Here is an 18779-nt window from a genome sequence, read left to right as displayed (position 1 = left end):
GTGACAGATTCCGGCTACCACCGGCGGTGGCCGCGGGAATCTGGCAAGTATGGGTGGGTGGGGGTGTTTTTGTTAATTTTTAAACTCTTTTCTGGGGGTATTTGATGGAATTAATAAACTTAAGGGGTCTAAAAGTAATTAAAAAAATAGACTAATATTTCTCAAAGGGCATTCTAATCTTTTCCCTAACAAAAGGTACCTGTTTGTCTTTTTGAAACCTTTTTGGTACCAATCTGTCGTTTCTCCAAACCTTGAGTAAGTGTAAGTCGTTCTGCCTAGTATAAAATATGCAACTTATTAACCACTTGACTTGTGCCCATATGTATACCTTAGGTTACCAGATGTCTTGTGTTCAAGTTCCATCAAATGACCACCTGTCTCATTGGATTGGTAGGGTTGTTTAATGGACCCTTGTAAAGTATTCAATAGATCTCGGAGATTAGTTGATTGTAATTATAACTGTTGCCTACTTATTTCATAAATCTCTAGTGACATTTTAAAATATTAAAGTCAAATTATATGTGCTACTAGTGTTCTACACACTATTACATGTATAGCGGCGGAATTAGAAACTTAATTTTTGGGAGGTTTAATCCCACGCATAAGAAAAATAAAATACCCATATAATGAAATAAATTTATTATAATCTTGTTAAGAAAATAAATAAAATTATTTTTAATTCAAGAATTTAGAAAATATAAAACACAATTATAAAAACAAGAGGAAAAAAAAGGGTATAAAATTTGTTATTAAATCACCATAAAATCAAAAAGGTGTTTTGTGTTTGTTAAGGGTATAATTGGTTTGTTATGCGTTTTGCACTATATAAGTTCGTACAACACACAATTGCTAATGCATTTATATGGTACGGAGTCTCTATGGTACGAAGACTCCTCATATAAACTTGTACACATAAACTAGTGTTTTAATGTGATTGAATAAATTTAAAAAAAAAAAAATCAGAATAGATGATATGTCAAATATGCAGAATTGCCATACAATTTGTAGGGATTAGTTTGTATAAATAGCCTGAAGTTATTTTTTCAAAACAAAACCTTTTAGACTTCTAATACTACTTTTTAAACCCTAGAACGCATCTACTATGTTTGGTTGCCAAGAAAATGTAGGAAAGAAAAAGAAAGTTGTTAGGTTCTGATTCAACATTCTGTCATATTTAACTAAAGAAAAAAGATAATGTGATTAGATAAATTTAAATTAGAGATAATATGTTTGGTTGCATTTGTATAATTTGTTTGTACATGTAGCATAACTCTTATGGTATACATTATCCAATACCAAGGGTGAGTTATAAAATGCATTATTCATTTTTATTTACTCTTATAATCTTGATTAAATAATTACTTTTAATTTTTGGTTTAATTAGATAATTTATTGATTTCAAATGATAGTAATCAAAATTTTTTTTTTTTTAAAGAAAAAAGAAAAAAAGGACAATAAGTGTCGGACTCGTTCGCCAACAATCCACCTTTGAGAGCATTTAATACAGCAACAATCATTGTTTTAAATCTTGGACCGAAAGGCAACCTATTTTGCTGCCCGGGTCACAGGTCAACCGGTTGGACTGATGACATCAGCGACAATTTTATTTTTAAAAAATTACATATTAATCCCTTAAATTTTAATATATTACAAAATTCTCCCAAAAAGTTTAAATTAGTCCCTAAAATTTTTATATATTCCAAAAATACCCCCAAAAATTACTAATTAATCCCAAAACTTTTGACATATCTCCCAAACACCCCTATAAAATTACAATGAACTCTTATAATTTTAAAATATTACAAAAACCCCCTAAGACCTGAACCGGATCGGAGAAGCTGTCGGGTCCCGGTCCGACCAGCCGGTCCAGTTTTTAAGCCAACAATACCAATGAGAACACAATTCTAAACATATATATATATATAATATATATATATATATTATTATATATATATATATATATATTGGAAAATAATATATTCATATGATATAACAATTATCTAGTCAAAGATTTGGAAAAACAATCGTAAATTTTTGTTTTTTTTGGAAAAAAAAGAATGGTTTTTTTCAATTTTCTTAACAAGTAAGTTTATTTTAATTAATTAATTAGGTCATTAATATTTGATATATATTCCTAATCATTGAAAAAAAAAAAACCCGACATTAATACAATGCATTGACTAGTGAAGATTTTTATTAAATTAAAGGTATATATCACAAGAAGTGGACCAAAAACCAACTCAACTACTTAATTATTTAAAACTTTATTCCCAATCAATAGATAATTACATGATTAACACACATGTTACAATTGTTATCTACTTAATTCTTCCATAAATATATGGTGGCATATATTATACCAAGACAAATTGAATTGTGCCTCTCAACACGTCCAGAATTTTCGTGCAATATTTAATTCATTTTATAAAATTACAAATATATCTGTTTAATGTTATCCTCTTAAAGATAGTTAAGCCTCAGACGTTCTACGAGTTATGGTAATTACAAATACAATTTTATTTGGGATTTTTTTCTTCTAAATAAGTTAATATTTAGTGTAATGCTAATCTAAACATAGAGTTTAAGATAAAGAACTTTTGATAGACAAGATTACTCTATTGTTTGATGAGTTCAAAACATGATAAAATTTTGAGTCTGACTAATCTAAGAGTAAGTGCATATCCATTTTACTCTTATGCTATGATGCAACATGCAATATATTTCAAAATTTCTCTTTTATAGTATGATAGCAGTTCAAAATTTATTTATGTTTCTATGCATAATTATTAGAGTCCATATCGATTAGACAGTTAAGCCTTCATCAACAGCATGACCCAACATATACACTTGATCGAGATGGGTAATCTTGCCTTCAACAAAGCTTTTGGGTGAAAAGTCAAGCTCACCTCATATTCTATATAGTATCAGAGTTAGACTCAATTGAGCTGAGTGCTTAATCAACGGATGAGGAGTTAGAGCCAATAACTACCTCATAACAAGCATGACCCAACATATGGGCTTGACTATGAGGGAGAGTGTTAGAGTCTCACACCGACTAGGCACGCTCAAGTGTCTATCAAAAGACATGACCCAACATATGAGCTTGACGAGAGAGTAATCTTCTATTCAACAAGTTTCAATAAAGCCTTATTTATGAGGAGTCTGACTCACCTCAAATTCTATTAATAATAATAATAAGTAGATAACCTGTTTACTCGTATTAATTGAACATGTTGTCGATTATGAGATTCCAAAAACCAAAAGTGAAGGTTGTGTGTCAATATCAAATGGTTTTGGTAGATAACACATAGTTTGTTTTGTGTGAGAACTTAATGGAATTATTTGGGGAGGTTACTCTTAAATAATGAATTTTAAATATATATATATATATATATAAATAATATATATATATATATAATATAATTACATAACAAATTATAATTCTGTGATCCACAACAATGTTATTTTAATTTAATTCTAATTACTCAATTATAAGAAAAGTGATGCTAAATAACCCTCATAAAGTAAAAAAAAAAAAAATCAAAAACAAAATAGCCCCGTTGAATGTCTTCTCAACCCCCATTAATTAAGTTTTCACGTATCCGAAAATAATGCGAACCCGCCGAAGGAGTTCAATTATAAATAATTTTTTCTCTCTTGTTTCAAGTCGGTGATTTTTTCGGCCTAACAAGGAGTCAAACATAGACCCACACCCACTTTAGTATTTCTTCCAACACTTTTTAAATGGGTAAAGATTAAGAGCTTTATTATTATTAAAAATTAAATTATTCATCAAAATCATTTTTTCTTACAACAAAACTTTAATCCTATTATACACTGTATATGATTCAAATTTATAGAATTTGTTATCCTATGAATGTATGTTCATGAAATAGGTTATCTTTTTACAATGGCATCAATTAATTTTGACATCTTGTACAAATGAATTAAAATGATTTCATAAAAGAAGTCCATAATTAAGGGTAATTTTAGAATTATATATAGATTCATTTTAAACGGGGCTTATTAGAAAATTAGTGCATTCATATAGTAGTATCACTCTAAGAAAAACAAAAGTAATAAATAATAAATAAATTAGAATTTTAATATAATAAATATATTCAAGTATACAGAGATAAAGGTGTGCAGAAACGGTGGGGACAGCTGTCCAAGAAAAGCCTTTATAAAATCTTTAACAAAATTCAAATTCTATCCGTGTTAAGTGCAATTATAAATGCTGGCCATGGCCACCCAAACTTAACGTCCAAACTCAACAAAGCGTCCTGAAACTAAGGAGTTTTTGAAGACGCCACCAACACGCCACGTTTCATTTCTGTAGCGGAAGCTCGTCAATCAAATTCTTCACTTTCTTCTTTAAACCTCTCTTTTACTCCACACTATGCACCTACAAAACTAGCTGTATTTCTCAGCTGTTTCACTCCAAAGTTAACCGGACGGCTGTTTCTCTCGGTTAGTTTTTCTTTTCTTTCTTTTTTTTTGTAGTGTTTTACTTTCATTTGCGTGTTCTAGCGACTAAGATTTTATGCTGTTAATGGAATTGGTTTGTTTTTAAAGTTGTGTTTGTGTTGAAGCTCTGTTTGATTGTTGGAAAATATGTGGGAGGAAGTAGAAGGTTTTAGATCTCAATATTTTGTGACATGTAAATGTGGTTGACCAAAATGAATGAAGAGGTTTTTTGGTTTTCTTTGGTCAAATCATGACAGTCGTTGAAGTAGAACCTAAAAACTGTCTTTCTTTTTCTTTCCTACATTTTCTGGCAACCAAACAGAGTAGATGCGTTCTGGGGTCTGAAAAATAGTATTAGAAGTCTGAAACGTTTTGTTTTGAAAAAACGTATTGCTTGATTCTTGTGAAGCATTTATAAAATTATAATGATAACATAAACTTAACATGTACACATTTGTATGTTTGGTTGCTGAGAAAATCATGGAAAAGCAGAAGAAAACAAAATAAACTTTGGTTCCCTAATAAAAGATTATATTATTTTGACTGGGCCTTTAGCTTGCGTTAGGTCTGTGGCCAAAAATTGGAAGAAAAAAAATATGTAAAAATTTTCTGCTGAAAGAAAAATTATATTTTGAGAGACACATCTCAGTTTCTTCAATGGGACATTCCTGACTTTTGGATTAATAGCTTCTTGCTCTTTCCGTTTTTTCTTTTTATTTATTCAATAACTAGAGCTTAAAATCTGTAAACTATAATTAGTTTCCAAGATGAACTCATTTTGGTCTCTTTTAAAATTAATTTCTTTTTAGAATAAAAAAAATTTGGAGATTTTTTTTTTTTTTTTTAATTTAATATGTAATTTTTTGTTGATAAGCGCTTGACTGGCATCTGAAAAACTCCCATCATCTCATAGTTTTTGGAGTTTATGAGGGAGGTCAAATCTGCTTGCATCAGCTTTGTTGGCATTAGGGGTTCAATTGTTATTAAATTATTAGGGATGATGGGAGTTTCTGAAATTTCCACCACATCCTTGTATATTTAAATATCCTAAAAATCTTCAAGTTGGAGATTAGCTTGTTGGTTGCTTGATCCTATTGGAGATTAAATTGTATAGTATTAGTTGAAAAGGGTTTTCTCAAAAATATTTTACTTTTTTGCTTTGTGTGATGTCTTTTCTTTCTTGAAAGAACTCATCTAGTAATGTCTTCTGATTAATGGTTTTTCGATTTTCTTTTATTTTATTGATGGATTTAAGGGAACAAAGTAAATCTACTTTTGAGATTTTTGGACCCAAATAATTACTAAAGTTAAACTAAATATTTCAATCAGGTCATTTCAGAAGGGTAACTAGCATTGATCTATAGAGAATCGAAGGTATAGAGTTCTTTCTCCCCCTCCTTTTGCTTCCTTTCTCCCAAAGGAATACCATTATACCCTTATGAATTTCACAGAGGTGGGACATAGTTTTAGGGGGTAACTGATTAGTTTCTAAAACATCTGGGGTAAGGTGATTGAAAAGGCCATAGTTGCCCGAAAAGTTAGACTTTTGAGAACTCTAGTGGGGGCAAACTGATTTTTACTCCATTATGGGATAAGCCTTTGTTTTTCTTTAATAAGGCTCTAGTTCCTGGTAGTTTTGTCCAAAAGAAAAGTTGGTTCTACCTGTTCACATGTATAAGTAGCTTTGTGCCTCTGTCCATTTAATTCCATAAATTTCAAGAAATCTTGTATTGCAGATAGTTCAATTGAAACATTATAAGCGGTAGGATTTGCTTTTATCATTTTATTATATCGACTAATCATTCTGTTGAACTGCTTTTAGTCATCATCAGCATGCATAATGAGTTAAGTGACTAAATCAGTTAAGCATTTTATATCTCTCTATGTGTGTTTGCATGTATAATGTTACTGTAAGTGTGCAGCATTATTGCTGACACATATAAATTTCTTGGATATTGGCAGGTGGTGAACTTATGAGTAGTAGTGATTGTCAAATGTTTTGTGGATGAATTGTGCTAGCTCTTCTCATGGGTTGTGTCTTGACCAAAAAAAGTAGACGACCGCCTGGTTATGAGGAGCCTACTGTTCTTGCTGCTGAAACACCTTGTCAGTCATTATCCCTCACCTGTACAATTCTTGCTACTTTTCCAACTTATTTTGCCTGTGCTTAATTAAATCTGTTTGCTTATATCCTGCATTATGTCTCTCAGTATCATTCTCTAATTGTTATTAAAGTGATAACAAAGCATATATTCTCCTTAAAGTTAGAACGGTACATAATTCATGACACCTGCACCTTGAAATTGATTTCTTTAAAGTAAAATAGTGAATTAGTTTACTTGGTTCTTGAAATATGTTCACTTTTTGGCATTTGAGTGGGAAGGAAAAATCTCAGAGTAAAACTTGACTTGAATGAAGTGATGCTACTGTCAGATAGTAGTGAGCCTAGTCTGTTGCAGCTTTTGGAATATCTTAATTGGGTTGGTTAAATTATTAAATCAGATTAGATATTATTAGAAACAAACATGAGTTCACTGGCATTGAAATATAGAAAGATGACATTCACATCATATGTGGCATATTAAGACATGAACAAAATGGAGAGCCTGGCTTAATTATATGGAAGTTACAGATCTTGTGATACAATTTTAACTAGTTAATTTGCCCAGTTTCAGCCTCGAGTTTGCTGCTCAATATGATTATCTTGCTGATTCCTTTCTGTTTGGAATCACCTAACAATATTCCTTGAGACTGATTTTGAAAATACAATGTCTTTCCTCTTCTTTACAGTCACTGTTAGCGAAGTAGAGGCCTTGTATGAGCTGTTTAAGAAATTAAGCAGTTCAATAATTGATGATGGGCTAATTCACAAGGTATATTTCTTATTACTAATTTTAAGTTGAAAGGTTTTAAGGTGGACTTCATTCTAAAGAAAGGTAATTGTATTTGGTTCTTATAAGCAGGAAGAGCTTCAGCTTGCACTCTTCAGGAACAGAAATAGGAGGAATCTTTTCGCTGACAGGGTGTTTATAGCTGCCTCCTAGTCATGGATATTGATCTATACTTGTATATCAATAACTATTTTAACAGCAAAAACCGCCGTCATATTCTGCACTGATGTGAATACTGTTTTACATTAATTTTTGTGTATTTTTCTTTTGTAGATCTTTGATCTGTTTGATGTCAAGCGCAATGGGGTCATCGAGTTTGGGGAATTTGTTCGATCGTTGGGCATCTTTCATCCAAACGCACCTGTGGAGGACAAAATTGCATGTAAGATCATTTCTCTATCACAGAATTCTTGCAAGTATTTCTGTGTTGGAAATGTATCATCTCCTATGCATTCTACTAACCTCTCCTTCTTTTGTACGAATATTTCTTGAGGTTAAACTGAAAAATCTCATAAACACTAGAAGATTTCTGTGCTTCTTAAATACCTACTAAATTTGCAAAAATGCTTTTGCAGTTGCTTTCAGATTGTATGATCTAAGGCAGACTGGTTTCATTGAGTGGGACGAGGTAAATATATCAAACACTTACCATTATAGTTTCTTTTATATATGTGGCCCTTGTAATACGGTAAAGGCTTCTAGAATGTGCATCCAAAATTTGCATTCAGCAACTTAAGCTTATAATTCGATATCACTTGACAGTTGAAGGAGATGGTTTTGGCGCTACTGCATGAATCAGATCTCGTACTTTCAGATGATTTCATTGAAACTATTGTGAATAAGGTTCAGATAACTCAACCCTTTCAGCTACACTATTTCATGCTTATTTGGTCCTCCTCCAGTCCTGAACTTTGTCTTTTTTCGCAGACCTTTAGTGATGCCGATACAAAAGGTGATGGAAAAATTGATCTAGAAGAATGGAAAGAGTTTGTGTCTAAGAACCCCTCTCTGATAAAGAACATGACTCTTCCATATTTGAAGTAAGTCTTAACTTGTTTGTGCTTTTGTAAAACTGATTAAAAATTAAGCGATGAACTGCGTATATCACCAAGTAGGCATGAAATCATAGAATTAAGTTTACTTCAAGTCCATTTTCCTTGAAAAAAGTTCATTTTTAGAACAGTAACATGCCATTTTCTTGTTCTCCAGGGACATAACCTTGGCATTTCCCAGCTTTGTGATAAGTACTGAAGTTGAAGATTCAGAAGTCTAGGTTCATATCATATCTAAAATGCATCGACATTGTTGCTTTTTGAGATGAACATAATCTACAAGCGAACTTAGATTCCACATGGTTTCATATCTATGCTCCACTGGAAGAACTAGAAGCAATCTTAGAGGAAATCAAGTGTAAGTCTCCTAAAGCACAGCCAAGCTACAAGACCTTATCCATGACTGCTTTGTTTTGCGATGTTAGCAGGTACTGGTACTGTTTTGCTGGTAGAAACTAACTGTATATAGGTGATGTTTATTTGCATCTGGTTTCAGCATCAGAAGTTTTGTAATTATGATGCTTTGTGCCTTTGAAGAGGTAAATTTTCAATCCCATTCTTGTTCTTCATATTTAATAAAGGGGTTGTTTTTAGTATTCTAAAGTGATTCCTCCCAGAGTTGCAGAATCTGTTTGATTTATCTTAACGTAAAATCAAAGGACAGTTTTTATGCTTCTAGACTTGCAATATATTTTTGTTGACAACATAAATTTGACTTGGGAATGACTTTGACATTTGTGTTATTAGTTGATGTCGTATATTACAAGTGTGATGTTTTATGCTCCCCAACCCCGTTTCATTATCGGTATCGGGATGTAGTAACTCCTTCATGTAGAAGACAGGAGCTGATGTTGCATCCAAAAATGTTCTCCTCCTGGCCAAAATGTATTGATAAAAGATTAGAATGCTATAAGTTTTATGAAGTTTTGTGGAAATATTGGGAGTTAATTGTGTATTTTGCACCTACTTTGGTTGGATCTAGATTTAGCTTATGGTTGGCCCAATTTGAGTAGCCCATATATAAGGTGGCCCAAGATGTTAAATTGGGCCTGTATTAGCGCAGCTGACTTGGAAGCCATGGTCTGTTTGGTGTGGTCCATTCCACTTGAGAACCGGTGTTAATATTCAAAATCCTTCTAAATTGTTCAAAACCATTTCAAACCAATCTAATTTTGATCGGCTGGGTTGGACAAATTTTTGAAATTTAAATATAAGACTAAAAGCATTTATAAAAGACTCTTTATATGATTCAAACTCTTTATTATAAATGATATATCCATAATAACAAGAGTTCAATAGACTTTTTATCATTTAAATATAAATTAAAGAGTGAGTTTGACTTTTCATATTTAGATAGTTAGATTTCACTTTTTATCATAATTTTATTTAATAAATTACAAGTTTCTATGTATTTTATTTATTAATTTTTTCTCAAATTAAGTCTCATTCTTGAAAATAAAAAGCATATTCATTAAATTTAAAGAATCTATTAGATTTGAATAAAAATTTTGTTCTTTATTTATATGAAATATGCTTTTTAAAATAAAGAGCATCATTGGAGATGCTTTAAGTCAAGAAATTTACTACATTTTCACTCCTATGTTAAACCAAAAAATAGAGCTTCACAATTTAATTCGTGAGTTTTTTAATTTTAACAAGTGATGGTTAAAATCAAATAAAAACCTACGGAAATTTTGGATACTTCAGAAGATGAAATTGTGGAAATTTCAGTTACTTCAGATGATGAAGATGAAGAGGAGGATGTTGAATTGATTCCCTTAAGCTAGTCATGGCTACTCTTTGAATTCCATGATCAACTTCAGTAGAATCTATTGAAACAAAACTGGGTAGGGACCGGACCTAACCGGGCTCGAGTTTTGCCCGATAGGGATTAGTCCCATTTGGGACCAGTCTTTCATGGGTTTGGGACCGGTCCCAGGCCCATGAAAAATATTAGGGACATAGGACCCATCCATAGACCTAAATAATTTCATTTACCTCCTATATTTTTTTTTTTTTTTTTTTTATCTATTTAGGAACTTAATCAAAATTATATAGGGGGTTTCATGTAATTTTTAGGGGTAATTTGTAAATTTTTTAAATGGTTATAGATTTAGGTTGTTTTTAATTTAAACTTTAAGGAGATAATAATAATTTAATTTTAGGTTTTAACATAAATATAATATTCACACAATTACACTTCACAAATAAACAATTAAATAAATTTGATTTGATTAAATTATTAATTTTCATCCTCCAAATTTGTGTTTCTGAAGAGGTTGAGTAGTTTAGGATCTTCAGGGTGCTGCTAATCTCTTATGTCCGCATAAGTCCAATCTTGTAAACATGTTATGACTTCAACCGTCTCATTGGTTAAAGAACATCTTCTCTCTTCAGCAATGCTGTCACTAATTGAGAATGCTGACTCGGATGCAATTGTTGAAGTTGGCACAGATAGAATGTCACATGCCATTTTGGCTACTATAGGGAATTGAATTGCATTGTGGTTCCACCATTGAAGCACATTCATCTCACACTTCTCCTTCGTGGTCATGTAGGACATGTCCATTTGTAGGTACCAATACAACTAATTTGGTCCAAGTTATTTGTACAAGCTACTACTTCCACCACCACCACTGTCATGTTCCACAAACCTCCATATGCTTTTCCCTGCCATCCTTGGTCTTCATCAGGGTCCTACTGTTCGTCTCTGTTGGTGTTGGACGCTTTAATGTGCCTACTCTGATATAAAGAAAAAAGGCTTTCTAATTTTCTGTTAAATTCTATCAAATAAGAACTATGGTCATATTGTAAATTATGGCCTATCTCAGCAACCGTACAATTAAATACACTAGATTTAAATCTATGATCTACAATAAGACCTAATCCATATAGGAATAGAATATCTAACCAATATTTCTGGTATTTTTTTTTTTTCATTGCAACAACAATGTTGCGCAAATCTTTATTATATCTATATGTAGCAAAACTTGTAGAAATTTGAAGTAAAACATCTAATGCTACGTTAGTAGTAGGATATTAAATGCCAATTAATAGATTAGTGGAATCGTAAAAGAATTTAAGATTTGAAAAATAGTTTGCAAATCATCCAATCGGATTCGTTGACGACTTCCTTCGAATAGTTCTTCCGGTTGATGAACTTTTTAATTTGTCTTGCGGTTGATATAGCCTTTTCCAACATCAGGTACGTAAAGTTTCAACGGATAGGCATGTCCGTACATGACTTCTTTGGTTGAATCGACGGATCCTCTTGGCGACAATATTTGCGGAATTCAGTCCATCTTGAATTGCTACCAACGATGAATTCGATAGCTGCACACTCCCTTTCAATCCTTGAATGTATAACTTTTAAACTTGCTTTAAAAATCAAATTGATGATGTGGCAAGCACATCTCTGGTGAAAAAAATTGTCTTCACCATGCGGATCCAATCTCTTTTCAAATAAACAAATTGCCAAGGTGTTAGCAACTATATTATTAAGCGTTAGCGCCACAACTCTCTTAGATAATAAATATTCTTGCAAAACTTCAATGATTGTAAAATAAATAGTTTCAACACTATGTTTTTAATATAATGCTTTAAAACCTATCAATTTTTGTTGTAAATGCCAACCATGATCTAGATAATGTATTTGTGACACTAAAAAAATCTATTTTGATCTAGCAGCCCATATATCTGAAGTAAGTGCTATAGATATATTCCTAAAATTTTGAAATTCATTTTTTTAAGTTGATTTTTTATTTTATCATAAAGGTTTTTTTATGTCCCTTCTAGTTGTAGCTCTACTAAAAGGGGTAAATGTTGGACAAAAAACAGTTTTAATCATTTGAACAAAATAAGGATTTTCAGATAAAGAAATAGGACAGTCCGTAGCACATATGAATTTTGCTATTTCCTCTCATGATGTGAGTGCATTGTAATTCCATGTTGAGAGAGTTAATGATTGTGGATTAAAATTAAATTAAGTTTGAATTTGCTTACCTGGTGCGGTCCTTGAACCTGAACTAGACTGGCGGGACTGCTGTGTTTGTTAGAGGTGCTTCTTCCCCAAGTGTCGCTGCATCATCAAAGTCCCGTTCTCAGCATCGATAAAGGTTGAACAAAAATTGCATTCCCCGCATGTCTCTTGCCCCAACCCAATTATCTTTGGCCGTTTCAATTTGGTGAAGAATTGTCATACCTCGAACATGACCCTCTTTGACAATCGAGCCATGGAGTCGCAACCTACTTGTGTTTGGCTAGACCTAGTCCCAACCGTTTGTGGTAGTGGAATTGGAATTGCTACCTCTTGAAAGGGTGAAAATGGATAGAACCCTTCAATTTCTTCGATGGATGGAATGTAAAACTAATTTGCGGATGATCCTCCGAATGCATAATTTCGGGAATCCATTATGAATTTATAAGAAAATAATAAATAATTAAAATGAAGAAATTGAATAATAGAAGAAATTGGAAAAAATTGAATAATATAATTAGTAATATGAATAAATGTAAATATAAATTGAATTGAAGAGAATTTGAGAACTGGAGTAGAGAGATTGAGAGAAGATAATAGATTGAGAGTTGAGTTGTGAAGAAAATGTGAAATATAAGGGGGTTTTTGCAGTTGACGTTTGGGGGGCAAGTGCAAAAAAATAAAGTCCCCCCCCCCCCCCCCCCCCCCCAAAACTATGACTACTGAGCCAATGGTCAACTGACTTCAACGGTCAGTTGACTATGCATTGAGCAGCCAACAGTCAGTTAATCGTTGGCTGCTCAATGACCATTGGTTTCAATGGTCAGTTGACTATTGCATTGAGCAGCCAACAGTCAGTTAATCGTTGACTGCTCAATGACCATTGGTTTCAATGGTCAATTGACTATTGCATTGAGCAGCCAACAGTCAGTTAACCGTTGGTTGCTCAATGCAATATTACAATATATTTTTTTATAAAATATCAATTTAGCCCCCATATTTAGTAAAAGTTTGAAAAAATAAGGGGTTTTTGGTAATTTACTAGGTAGCATTAAAAAAAAAAAAAGGTTTGGGCTCAGGCCTGAGAGGAGGGCTCGGGCCTTCCTCCATTATTTGGGTCGGGTTTTAGGATCGGACCACCCCCTAGGACTAGTCTTTGTGAGGACCGGTCCTAGGCCCAGGTTTTTGGGTGGGTTTTTTGGGTCCAGTCCCAAATGCTCACCTCTAACTGGAACAAATTATGTATTAAGATTGACTGGACTAAGACTTTTGAGCATTCGCTCTGCTATTCCTTATATACTTTCTAATATGGCTGATTTTTTTTATTTTTGTTGTTGTTGTATATATTCTTAAATTCATTCTCATTCAATGAATAATATAACTCATTGTTTAGTCCCTTCTTTCATAGTCCTCTTTTTGTGCTTTTTTTTTCTCTTTGTAGATAAACTATCTGCCAAAGTAGTTATTTTAGTCAGTTAAATTAACTTTGAAATTTAATTGAGTTTAAAATTGGAGAAAAATGATGTTGTCATATACCCTAATTAAGTTTGAAATTGGGGGAAAAGGGGTGCAAATAAAAACCTTATTAAGCCTAATTAACCTTAATTAAGCATAAAGATGGGTGTTTTACCGGAGCTCTACCCTGAATGGGGCAGAGATAGACCTGGCAAATGGGCGGGTACAGGCTGGGTAGCTATGGGTAACAGGTACGGGTAATTTTTTTTCATGGGTAGGAAAATGCATGACCCGTACCCGCGGGTCACTCGGAAAAATGAAGTTTTTTCATTTAATTTTTTTCCCTACTTTTTGTTATTGAATTTTCAAACTTAAAATGTATATTGTATTAATTTGAAAACTTGGTATAAAATTCCTTTATCAAGCTTTCAAAACTTGGTTAATTTGATTAAATTAATGGACAAACACAAAGTTGATTAAATTAAATTTGATTAAATTTCAACAAACATTATTATCAACACTCAACATACATATTAATATATTACTTCAAAAACATCATTATCAACGTTCAACATACATATTAATACATTCAACATTCAACACAATTCCATCATCAATTTCACCAAACATACATAGTAAACAAACTTCATAGTAAACATAGTAAATAAAAATAGCGACAGAATTGTTAAACCAAATTGACAAATTCTATAACACAATGACAGTGTTAGAAGACGCCCTTGATTCCCTAATCTCCGCTTGGGTTAATGGCACAAAAAGCTGAGCATCATCAATTTCATCTTCTACAATTAACAAAATTCAAAACAGTTAAAATATAAGTTAACTATCTTAGTATATTAACAAACTAAAATATTAAAACATGTGAAATATAAGTTAACATATTACCTTTAACAATCTAGAAATCCATATCCGAGTGCATATCAAAGACTGTGCATTCTTTAGTAGAAGTGAGATTCCATATTTACTGAGCACTTTGTTGCCAACACTGAAACTGGACTCCGAAGCAATAGTTGTTATTAGTATACTCATGATATCACGGGCCATCATGGAAAGTATCAGGTAACGATCACAAATTTTCTTCCAATGGTCCAGGATATCCATATTGCAAAATTTGATGCAATCAAACCTTGCCTCTCCCAAATAAGTATCCAATTCGGACTTCTTAGTAGCACTAAAATCACTCTTGTAGTGGTCAAATTCTTGCACCATTTAAAATTGAATTTTAATAAGCAAAATTACAAAATAAACAAAACCTTATTAATCATAAGAATATAAAAATGTATAGAGAGTAGCGACTTACACATATATCGTCTCCAAGGATATTAGGACTACTAGTCTGTACTGAAGGGCTGGCAAGAACTTCATTACAATTTAGACCCTCATAAGCAGCAAAAAGCTTATAGAACTCCTGCTTGACCGACTTCAACTTTTTTGTAACAAAACTCAACAAACTCAGACTTGAAACGTGAGTCCAGAATTGCTGCAATAGCTAACACAACACTATAAGAATCCTAATATTTGTCAAACTTTACTTTCATTTGACTTGCCATGGTACTAACAACTTCATCCTCATTCTCTATCTCTTTGTATAAACGCACTTGAACTCTCCACACATTTCTAAGGTACAAGTTTGCTGTGGGGTATTTGGAACCCGATAAAAGAGTAGCGATTTCATAAAATGGTTGAAAGAACTTGCAAATCCTTACCCCCTTCCCATTCTTCATCTGAAGGACAATTTTTATAATTGGGATCTATCAATGACAAATGAATAAACACAAGATGGTATATTAACACACTTTCAACCATTAAATAAGTGGAATTCCATCTTGTGGGAACATCCATTTGCAATTGTTTTGAGCTTATCACACCAATTTGTGCAGCAAGTTCTCCAAACTTAATTCTTTTAGCCTCACTTCCTTTAACATATTTCACACTTTCTTGAATCTTATGTAAAGTCGTGCTACTAACTTTTTACCCTTCTTAGACTATGAAATTCAAGATATGTGCACAACATCGCACATGAAAAAAGGAACCACTACATAATAAAGCATTTTGAACACAAAGTTGACTCTTTAAAATGTCTTCTATCTTATCATTATTACTTGCTTTGTCCAAAGTAAGAGAGAAGACTTTCTTTTCAATTCCCTAATCTTTTAAGAAACCATAAACTGTTTTTGAAAAAAGAACCCCTGAGTGTGGAGGAAGAATATGGCAAAAATTGAGAATTCTACTTTGTAACTCTCAATTCTCATCAACATAGTGAGCTGTTAAAGAAATGTACCCGTCAATCATACAAGAACTCCAAATACCAGAAGTCAAGCATATTCTACCTGGAAAAAGCAAGCTTAATCTTTTCCTTTTCCCTACTATATATCTTTAAGCATTCCGCCTTAGCAGTGTTCCTAGTATAAGGCTTAACTTCATGATTCAAATATATATGGACATCCCTAGTTCTTTCATGCTCCATTATTGAATATGGATAATTATGTTTTATGATTCCTATTGCCCTCTTCTCACAATAAATCTCTTGAAAAATCCTCAAATGTTGCAATTTAGTATCACAATCCATCATTAATTGATCTACATTACTGATGGTACGTTTAGGACAACCTTTCATATGACGCTTCAAATTTTTTAGTCCTATGAGTGGAACTACCATATGCAGAAGACTTACTATAAATCAAACACTTTGCCCTCTCATTCACTTTCTCATCTGGAAATGTTGTAAATTGACCCCAAACATCTGAAATTTTATGTTTTTTTGGACAGACAGTACTAGCACTGGAAAGAGGTTCAGCTACATTATGACCACGTTCTATCACCTCTTTAAACAAATATTTAGACTTCTCCATGCCAATCTAAAGGACACAACACAGTATTTATATTTAATCCACCAACCATAAGAATTCATCCAAAAGAATCAAAAACAAAACACTCCCAAATATTTCACAAGCAAACTAGCCCTACCAAAAGGCTGGATTTTTCCAACTCAACAATAGTAAGAAACAAAAACAGCACTAACTAAAAACAGTAAGCTTTGGGACAAACTAACCTGGGTATAATTCAAAGGGTTCTTCTGCAACTCAGTAAGCTTCGGGACAAACTAATTGTGCTAGCAAAATATAAGAAATAAATATCCATAAAAAATAAGAAAACAAATCCACAAAATAATAAATATCCATTCGGCATTCACACAAAGAATAAATCAGTAGCTAAATATACCAGAGTGAGGAGTTGCTGCCTTGCTAGGTTGTAATACGGTGACTGTGAGAGCTGCTAGGTTGTAGTAATACGGTGAGTCAGCTAGCTTGATGATGATGACCATGAGAGTGAGTCAGTGATTGAGAGTGAGTCAGTGATTGAGAGTGAGACAGCGACAACGTGATACGGCGATGGCGATAGCGTGATACGAAGACGACGTCAAAGTGATAAAGACTGAGAGATTGAGTTGCTTCAGACGAATACAACGTGAGAGTAACAAAGATTGAGAGATTTAGCTGCGTGAGATGACAATGACTTCAAACAGTGATGACATGAGACAATGAGAGTGAGAGAGATTGTCAGATTCAGAGTTGCTGTATGCAATGGCATGACTGTGAGAGTGATTGAGTAAGTCGGTGACCGTCGTTTGTCGGAGTGAGAGAGATTGAAAGTTGATTTTTGGCGCTAGACTGTGTGACGCATGAGAGTGAGAGAGTTTCAGTTTGAGACTACTGTAGGCATCGTCGGCGTGAGTTTGGGAGAGTTTCAGACTTTCAATCGATTTTTTTTTCACTTTAGGCTTAGGGTTTTGTTTTGTTTTTGCAAATTTTGGTTTATTTTATTTTATTTCAATACGGGTACCAATAGGCATTACCCGACCCACCCGCTTTTTTCACGAGTAGGTCAGGTACGGATAAACTTTATGCGGGTAATTTATATTGTTACCCATACTCGCCCATTTGGATTGGGTACCCGTGGACCCGCGGGTACGGGTGACACTTTGCTAGGTCTAGGCGAAGATTCCCCAAAAATTTGGGGGATAAGGTCGAGTATGGGGAGAAGAGTATACCTCGGGGGCCGGGCGGGTCGGGTTTGGGGATGCTTGTATCCTTGCTCCACATCGCACCGAAAAATACCAGCTCTAAGAATTACGTGCCCCGCCCTCCCTTGAAAATATATAATTAATTAATTATATGTTTTATAAAATTTTGTATAAGATAATAGATTTTGTGTAAAATGATCAACATATAAATCATGTGATGCAATCAAATTTTATAATTGTTATTTTAAATTTATTATTGAATATTTAAATTTATGTATTAAAAGTAACCATAAGTCATAAAGTGAATATATTTTGATATTTGATAAAAGATTAATAATTTATTATGTTTTATAAGGATACTTAATACTTTTTAGTAAAGATTAATAATTCAAAATAGTCTTAGTAATATATCTCTCAGTCTCTCCCTCTCTAATTAACAGATTAAGTAATTATGTTTTAGTGCCAAATATAATTACCATAATCATGCAATTAAAAAAAAGTCATTAAATTATTAATTTTTGATATATTTATTAAATATTATAAAACAATCACTATTGAAATCTTCAATAATGGAATAATATTTCCCTTATGTGAAGTTTTATTATTATTAATGTAATGAATTAATGAATTATAGCCTATAATGAATCACATTAATATATTCTCAAACATAAATAAAATATATTATGTCACTATAAATTTTATTTTAATAATTTTTGATATATTTGTTGAATATTATAAAACTAATCACTATTGAAATCTTCAATAATGGAATAATATTTCCCTTATGTGAAGTTTTATTATTATTAATTTAATGAATTAATGAATTGTAGCCTATAATGAATCATACTAATTTATTCTCAAACATAAATAAAATATATTATGTCACTGTACATTTT

General features: G+C 32.5%; 1 protein-coding gene across 1 annotated transcript; it reads left to right on the top strand.

The window, feature by feature from the left end:
- Positions 1 to 6433: 6433 nt before the first annotated feature.
- LOC116127792 (calcineurin B-like protein 4) lies at positions 6434 to 8730 on the top strand. The gene is made up of 8 exons (XM_031413448.1): positions 6434 to 6573; positions 7258 to 7340; positions 7431 to 7490; positions 7632 to 7740; positions 7934 to 7986; positions 8121 to 8201; positions 8286 to 8398; positions 8568 to 8730. Exons 1-8 carry the CDS (start codon positions 6495 to 6497, stop codon positions 8629 to 8631), a joined length of 642 nt encoding a protein of 213 aa, XP_031269308.1. The 5' UTR covers positions 6434 to 6494; the 3' UTR covers positions 8632 to 8730.
- Positions 8731 to 18779: the final 10049 nt, after the last annotated feature.

Source organism: Pistacia vera, unplaced genomic scaffold (genome assembly GCF_008641045.1).
Source record: "Pistacia vera cultivar Batoury unplaced genomic scaffold, PisVer_v2 Contig195, whole genome shotgun sequence".
Taxonomy (NCBI): Eukaryota; Viridiplantae; Streptophyta; class Magnoliopsida; order Sapindales; family Anacardiaceae; genus Pistacia; species Pistacia vera.
This window is presented reverse-complemented; position numbering and strand designations above follow the sequence as displayed.